The sequence below is a fragment of the Esox lucius genome, chromosome 17 (genome assembly GCF_011004845.1).
Source record: "Esox lucius isolate fEsoLuc1 chromosome 17, fEsoLuc1.pri, whole genome shotgun sequence".
In the NCBI taxonomy this organism is placed as follows: domain Eukaryota; kingdom Metazoa; phylum Chordata; class Actinopteri; order Esociformes; family Esocidae; genus Esox; species Esox lucius.
The window spans coordinates 43478575-43486204 of NC_047585.1; the positions used below are offsets into that span (position 1 = coordinate 43478575).

Sequence of the window (7630 nt, forward strand, 5' to 3'; positions counted from 1 at the left end):
CCTCTGAGCCTGGGTCCCCTCTATGTTTCTTCCTAAAATTCAGCCATCTTAGGGAGTTTTTACTAGCCACTGAAATCCAACACTACTGTTGTTTGCTCCTTGGGGATTAAGGCCGGGTGTCTCTGTAAAGCACTTTGTGACAACTGCTGTTGTAAAAAGGGCTTTATAAATACATTTGATTGATTGAAATTTGATTGATTGAAAGAACCATACACCATATCTCTGACAGCAATGACACATGGGGCATTCAGGCCCTTACACACTGTAAGATCCCCACACACGTTAACGACAGCGACCCTTCCCTCCCTGACACGTTAAACCACTTCTATGCACGTTCTCAATGACCTTTAACATTTCTTCAAGTCAACCCTTGGCTATATGATCTCATAGAGATAAGTCATATTGTGACGCAATGGCATGTGGGTAATGTGTCGGTTATCCAACTCCCAATTTAATACATTTCATTCCTTTTGCCGGACCGTTTCATAGTTATTCTGACTAAATAGGATTTTGTCCACTTGATTATACAGACATATGACGTTATTTAACACATTTATTTATTATTATTTATTTGCATTTATTAAAAAGCACAATATTTTCTTTGTCATTCTTGAAACATATCCTAATGAGGATGAATGATTTAGAACACAGTAAATATAGTAACCTTAATACAGAATTCATTTTCTAATTTTCAAACAGCGTCAAAAATGTGTTGACTTATGCATTCACATATTGACGCATAAGTAATATTCATTTGCATGCATATGGGACGCATATCTTAAGAGATTGCACTGTGCCACCTATTTTAAACTATACATGCAATAACTTCAACACACTAACTTCAACTTCAATTCATTTTCTTGTATTTTATGTACTTGTAATAATAATATACTGTATATACTTCAATACTACAAACAGTCACTTATTATAGAATTTCTAAAATATGCAATTTCTCATTGATACAAATTGGTTTTAAAACACAATAGCCTTCTACTGTATTACAACTTTCTAAATGTATTACAGTGAATCTGGATAGGGGGGGATTAAAGGGACAGTTAGTCCACCAAGAGATAATCCTGACAGTCATTTTTTCAAACAGTCCATTATTCAGCTCTGTCTCAGTCGGTAATTAGCATCATCCAAAATCATGCATGGAAACCGCTCGTACTGCTAACGCAAAGCATGAACTTCAAACTCAACAAGCTATGTGAAGATAAGTTGCTTTGCCTATCTGGCCCATTTCCATCAGTGGACATCAGAATAATATTTGTAATTGTGAAAAATGATGTGGTCATAAGAAAGTCTGTTCAGATTTAAGAAATATGGAATAATATCTATACAGCTCCGGAAAAAATTAAGAGACCACTGCACCTTTTTCTTTCCATTCCAAAAAAATTGAAAAGGAATGTTTTGAGTGAGGAACAGAAGCGTTCAATTTGCATTGGTCTTGTAATTTTAGCCCTTCTGTTCCTCACTTTTTTTATACCGCACACTATTATAAGAAATTGCCCAATTGACCGGAAACCTCCCCAGCTGGCAACACACATAATTATTTTGATATCTATATATTAAATGTTATATTTCATGTAAAACAATTAATTTACACTTCAGTTTTCATTGTGATTTAATGTCCTTGTTCTGAACCCTAGACAGGTCAAGTGGAGTTTCTGAGGGTATAAAAGAGGAAGAGGAATGCTCCATCAGTACAGACTACAGACTGGAGACATGCTGAAGTACATCCTGTTGAGTGCTCTTGCAATCTTGGGTGAAAAGACAAACCCCTGAGACTCTCTTGTTCCCCCTTTTCTGTCTTTCTAGCCTCTGAACTAGCTAATTCCCTGAACAAAATTGTTTTTTCTTGTTTTTTCTCATACACTCTTTTCTACATTATTCTCTTGGAGTAAAATATCTAATAAATCTGTACTGTAAAGGACCATCTGATTTAAACTGATAGTGTTTTTAATTGTGTGTCTTGTCCTGTGTAGTTCTGACTGAGGACCTGGTGTTCCTGCCCAGATACCTGGAAGATGTACCTCAGACCAGAGTTGTAGGTGGTGAGGTTGCCAAGCCTCACTCCTGGCCCTGGCAGGTAAGACATTAGTCTTCTCTTAGTCTCTAGCAAACTGATCTCTGGTTCTGGGTAACAACACATATCTGATTCCAGATCTGTCTGGTGTGTGCCAGTGAAAGCTAAATTATTGCAGAATGTAATCATTATATTTACATAAATGGTTAGACGTTATTACAAAATCAATAAAAATTCATGTAGGTTAAAGTTGTAATATTGCTCTGAGTAATCGCTGTTCTCAATGTCACAACTGGCGATTCCTAAAAATTGGAACAGTGAATTTAAGTGTACCTCAACAAAACAGGCTGCATGGATGTAGCGTAGCCTGCTCCACCTGATCTCCACCCATTCTCCATATTTAAACAGACTATCGCATCTGTCAGCAAATTACTACCCATTCGAATAGACCAATCACTGGAAACCAGTTATGAATTTCTGGATATAATGGGCACAATTATGACAGTTGAAAGAAAACTATGGTTATATTTTCTTCTGTAAAATTCTTTACATATTTAATCTCTAGTAAGAAAAAACTATTTCTCTGAATCTCAGGCAGCAAGCTAAGGCAACCCATTTGCTCTTCCCAGTCAAAGAAAGCCTGTCTGTTCTCACATGATAAACGTATCAGGCTACTTCTTCATCTTTAACACACTCGTCTCTATATCTTCTCTCCTCAGGTCTCTCTCCAGGTCCAGTCTGGACGCACCTTCTTCCACAATTGTGGAGGTTCTCTGATCAGGAAAGGATGGGTCGTGACAGCCGCCCACTGTGTGGACAGGTGGGACAAGGACAGAACTATATTTCTAAAGTCAATCTGTTGTGGCAATAGGATAACTATTACAAAACACAGCGGTACACAAATGACATACACCAATACATTAATACAAATTTGATTTCAATTAGCATGGTTTTTGAATTTTAAACATGTGTGTCTACAGTCCGGGGACTCGTCGTCTGGTTCTTGGAGCGCACAACCTGGACAGGAAAAACGGTTTGGAGCAGATCATGCCTGTCAGCAGGGTCATCATCCATCCTCAATGGAACACCAATGACCTCAATGCAGGGTAAGGAACGCTTTCTGGAAGCAAAGGCATATTTGTGTTCAAGTTTAAATGTGGCTATTGACAGTGTTTTCTAACATCTTAACATCTGTTTATGATAATTTCCCAATAATATAATAACTTGTAAAATCCTCCTAGATATCTTTTACCCTAGCTCAGATGGACAACACATATGTAAGGATGTATGATGTTGATTCCTCCACTTCTTTGCTCCGATACTTTTGATATTATACACAGTCCATTAACCCCTCCGGTATGATATTGTGTTCCTCTGACCCTCAGGTTTGACATCGCCCTGATTCCTCTGCCCACTGCTGCCACCCTGAACTCTGCTGTCCAGCTGGCTGTTCTCCCTCCCTCTGGTCAGATCCTGCCCAACAACAACCCCTGTTACATCACTGGATGGGGACGCACCTCCAGTAAGTTACACAAGTAGCTAACAGTAACTGTTGTTAAGGTAAGGTTCAAAGGTTCAAAAGAAAATGTATATTTATATTTGTGTCTCTTTTTCATGTGTCTATCTAGCTGTATGATTTCCATTATCTTTCCATTATCCATAATGTCTTCTGTCCTTCCTACAGCTAACGGTCCTCAATCCAAAATCCTGAAGCAGGCTAGGCTGCCCAGCGTGAACTTCCAGACCTGCTCCAGACCTGACTGGTGGGGATCTGCTGTTAAACCCACCATGATCTGTGCTGGGGGTGGAAGATCCAACTCCGGTTGCTTTGTAAGACCAGTGTATTGGAATGTGTATTGTGGGAATTTTGAGGTGGCAAACAAATCAGCTAGGGATTTCATATTTAGAAATATAATAATGTCATGTCATATTGTAGGCAAGAGATGATTTATATTATACATCTTGAAATAGCAAAATACCAGTAAGAATCATGGTTTCTACTATTCATACTGTGACATGGTTATCTCAGTCATGATGAAGGCCTCTCTCCATTACTCTTGGGAGAAGCCTAAACACCCTCCAGTGTGTAGACACTGTAAATAAAATGTGACAAGACTCGGATGTAGTTCACGATTCTTCTCTTTCTTTCACCTTATCTCATTCTCTCAACTGTCATTCCCTCTCTCCTGTAGGGTGACTCTGGCGGCCCCCTGAACTGCCAGGTGGGGGGGAGGTACTACGTCCATGGGGTGACCAGCTTTGTGTCCTCTCTTGGATGCAACACCTTCCAGAAGCCCACTGTCTTCACCCGCGTGTCTGCCTACATTGGCTGGATAAACAACGTTAGTAGTCTGATGTCCAGGAACAGAGAGGACAAGGAGAATAGCACTGCTTTATTTCTTTAACTGTGTTAAGGCATTTCTATTAGTTGGCATACCTAAATAGGAGTATATCTAATGTATATATTATTTAGTAGAATTGGTGACAATCAGAGTAATGGATTACAAAAAATAAGTAACTCTAATCTGTCACATTACCAAATAAATATTGTAATCAGATTACAGATACTTTTGAAAAGATATGATTACATTTGGATTACATCAATTGAAAAATTATATTTGTGTGAAATAACTATGACACGTTGCATATGTTTTAAAAACTTCGTTATTTGAACCAAAATAACAATCGCGCCCCTGTTGGGTGTGGTCATCATGCGCGCAAAGGTGGGCCCGCATAACCAAATTAGTGACGATTAAGCACTTTTTATTGGTAAAAACAGAATGTATCTACGATAATATAAGCCTACCCATTTAAAATGTGATTTAGTTGTCCACTCGATGCATCTTTCTCAGAACAATGATAGGCCTACCTGGTGTTATATATTATTCAAGTTTCAAGGTCTGTTAGTCAAACGCACTGAACAACACAGCCAGGAAGAGTTGCAAAGATTAGGCAGCTATTTGTTTGATAGCTGTAGCATGGTGCTACCTTCAATATAAAACATCATAAGGAATTTATCACAACATTTTGTGTTTGGCACTTTGCCAAAGGATGACGATATGCATTTGACGCCGTCACCTAAACTCTGTCCTTACAGGCAGCCTTGTGATCCTGCTTTGGCTTTACATCTCAGAAAATTGTGGTTATCATTGGCTGCTGACCGCATTGAATTTAAGCTAAGAGTCCAGGCAGAGGCGTCGTTGCTAGGATCACAGTACGTTCAAATACAAATCTAGTGACTTTTTGTGGTGTTACTGGAGACTTGTTCTTACTCTTCTCAACGGTGCCGCCGTGGGCCCCTCCCCCATCTGAAAGCACTCACAGGCGGCCCAGTCCTCGCACAGCAGTTCCTCCGAGCTGCAGTCAGAGCAGGAGATGTTAACTCCTCCGCGTCCTGACGGAAAATGAATCGCGCATGCGGGAAGCCCTCGCTGGCTTTTCCCACCCATAATGTAAAATGTAAATGTTCTTTGTCTAAAATAAATCACTGCCTGCATGATTCGACTCACACAGCCTCAGTCACTTACTCACCTCACCTCGGCTAAAAAAGACAAAATAAATCCATTCATGATGCTAATGGGAAATTATGCAAATTAGGCGATGACGTCATTTAGCGACTTCTAGTGACTCTTAGGACAGCCAATAGCGACTTTCCTTACTGAGGAGTTGGCAACACTGAATATATTCGGGGTTTAGCCCACCCTTCTGCCCGACCCGGGACAGAAGGGTGAATGTACATTGCGTAACAGTTTTGAATATACATTGCGTAACATTTTTATGCACACGCTAGCGGCCTACATTGTCATAACGCGCGATCGGGAATTATAGATGAATATATCAGGAGATATTTTTGTATTATTATTATTTTTGTTCCATTTGCGATCCAGGGCTATTCATAAAATATCCAGGGCTATAGCCCCAGACGCCCAGGGCTAACGACGCCACTGAGTGCAGGTGTATAATCACAGTTTATATCTTTCATTTGCGTTTAAAAAAATCCATTGCTGGTGGCCTTAATAATCACAGGCTAAGTTCACGCAGGTAAAATGTATTTGTGTGCTGGTGTTCACAACGTGTATTCATGTGCCTGGGGATTTTGCAACGTTTTGACAACGTTTGTGGTTGTGGAGCAAAACATCAGACTACTGCAGCTTTTGTGTATGCAAATTTAGTTTTTGACCAGCTATGTAAACTAACATTGATTGATCCCGCTAAATGTATTCAATTGGTTATAGGCTATTCCTTTTTGTTTTCTAATACCTCTTAATATTAAAGTAATCTAAAAGTAATTAAAAGTAATCGGATTACGTTACTGAGTTTGAATAATCAAAAAGTACTTTACTGATTACAAATCTGGATTGTAATGGATTAACCTACCCAACCCTGGTGACAATAATAGTTTTGATCCATTGTTTTAACTGACACTCTCTCCTCCACAGATTGCCCGTTAAAAAGGAACATGGTCTTTGAAACAGAGTACTCAAGACAATGTCTAGTGTTCAATATTCAATAAAGTATCAAATTTGCAGCATTTTATTTTCATGTCCACGCTGTCATTATTTATCTCACAGTATTGTCTGCATTATCAGTACACTTTTAAAGGGACATTTACTGTATTTGAGATACACTCCAACCATGTCTTTCGGGACAGAGAAAAGCCCATTTCACTTGTGCATCTATACCACCAATTGAGGTATGTTAATAGATAAAGATGCATTCTGGGATTGTATACTTTACTTCAACCTAGATTTGTTGGTGCTCTCCAGTCAAATGATCACCCCACTAAACTTGCCAAAGTTCTTATCTTGTCTGAAAGTGTCCTCACCTATGTCAGACATTGAGATGCCCGAAACAGTAACCTGGCCCTGTTGGCCATCAACAATGAAAGGACAAAGGCTTTGGATGTCCAGCGCACAATTTACTTTTTTGCCTCTAACCACAACAACCGTCGGATTGTGCTCCTTTTAGAACGTAAATGGTGAGTTTGAATATATTATAAATAAGCTGTCAGGTCCCTGTACGACCGAAACAGGTGCTTGGTCCGCATTGCCGGCAGTAAGTCAGACTTGTTGCCAGTGCATGTTGGACTCCGGCAGGGCTGCCCTTTGTCGCCGGTTCTGTTCGTAATTTTTATGGACAGAATTTCTAGGCGCAGCCAGGGGCCAGAGGGTGTCAGGTTTGGGGACCACACAATTTCGTCTCTGCTCTTTGCGGATGATGTTGTCGTGTTGGCCCCTTCAAGCCAGGACCTTCAGCATGCACTGGGACGGTTTGCAGCCGAGTGTGAAGCGGTGGGGATGAGAATCAGTACCTCCAAATCTGAGGCCATGGTCCTCAGTCGGAAAAGGGTGGCTTGCCCACTTCAGGTTGGTGGAGAGTGCCTGCCTCAAGTGGAGGAGTTTAAGTATCTAGGGGTCTTGTTCACGAGTGAGGGAAGGATGGAACGGGAGATTGACAGACGGATCGGTGCAGCTTCTGCAGTAATGCGGTCGATGTATCGGTCTGTCGTGGTGAAGAAAGACCTGATCCGCAAGGCGAAGCTCTCGATTTACCGGTCAATCTACGTTCCTACTCTCACCTATGGTCATGAGCTTTGGGTCATGA

At 40.4% G+C, this 7630-nt stretch overlaps 1 protein-coding gene across 1 annotated transcript; it reads left to right on the top strand.

Annotated features, from left to right (window-relative positions):
- Nucleotides 1–1723: 1723 nt before the first annotated feature.
- Nucleotides 1724–6550, top strand: LOC105028864 (elastase-1-like). Its single transcript, XM_029113694.2, has 8 exons — nucleotides 1724–1765; nucleotides 1986–2089; nucleotides 2746–2846; nucleotides 3007–3132; nucleotides 3412–3548; nucleotides 3711–3856; nucleotides 4219–4368; nucleotides 6466–6550. The coding sequence occupies exons 1-8, from the start codon at nucleotides 1726–1728 to the stop codon at nucleotides 6475–6477; spliced, it is 816 nt and encodes a 271-aa protein (XP_028969527.2). The 5' UTR covers nucleotides 1724–1725; the 3' UTR covers nucleotides 6478–6550.
- The last annotated feature ends 1080 nt before the right edge of the window (nucleotides 6551–7630 follow it).

Coding starts and splice junctions, on each gene's coding strand:
- LOC105028864 (XM_029113694.2), top strand. CDS start 1,726: ATGCTGAAGTACATCCTGTTGAGTGCTCTTGCAATCTTGG. Junction 2,847..3,006: donor GCCGCCCACTGTGTGGACAG/GTGGGACAAGGA, acceptor GTGTGTCTACAG/TCCGGGGACTCGTCGTCTGG. Junction 3,857..4,218: donor GATCCAACTCCGGTTGCTTT/GTAAGACCAGTG, acceptor TCTCTCCTGTAG/GGTGACTCTGGCGGCCCCCT.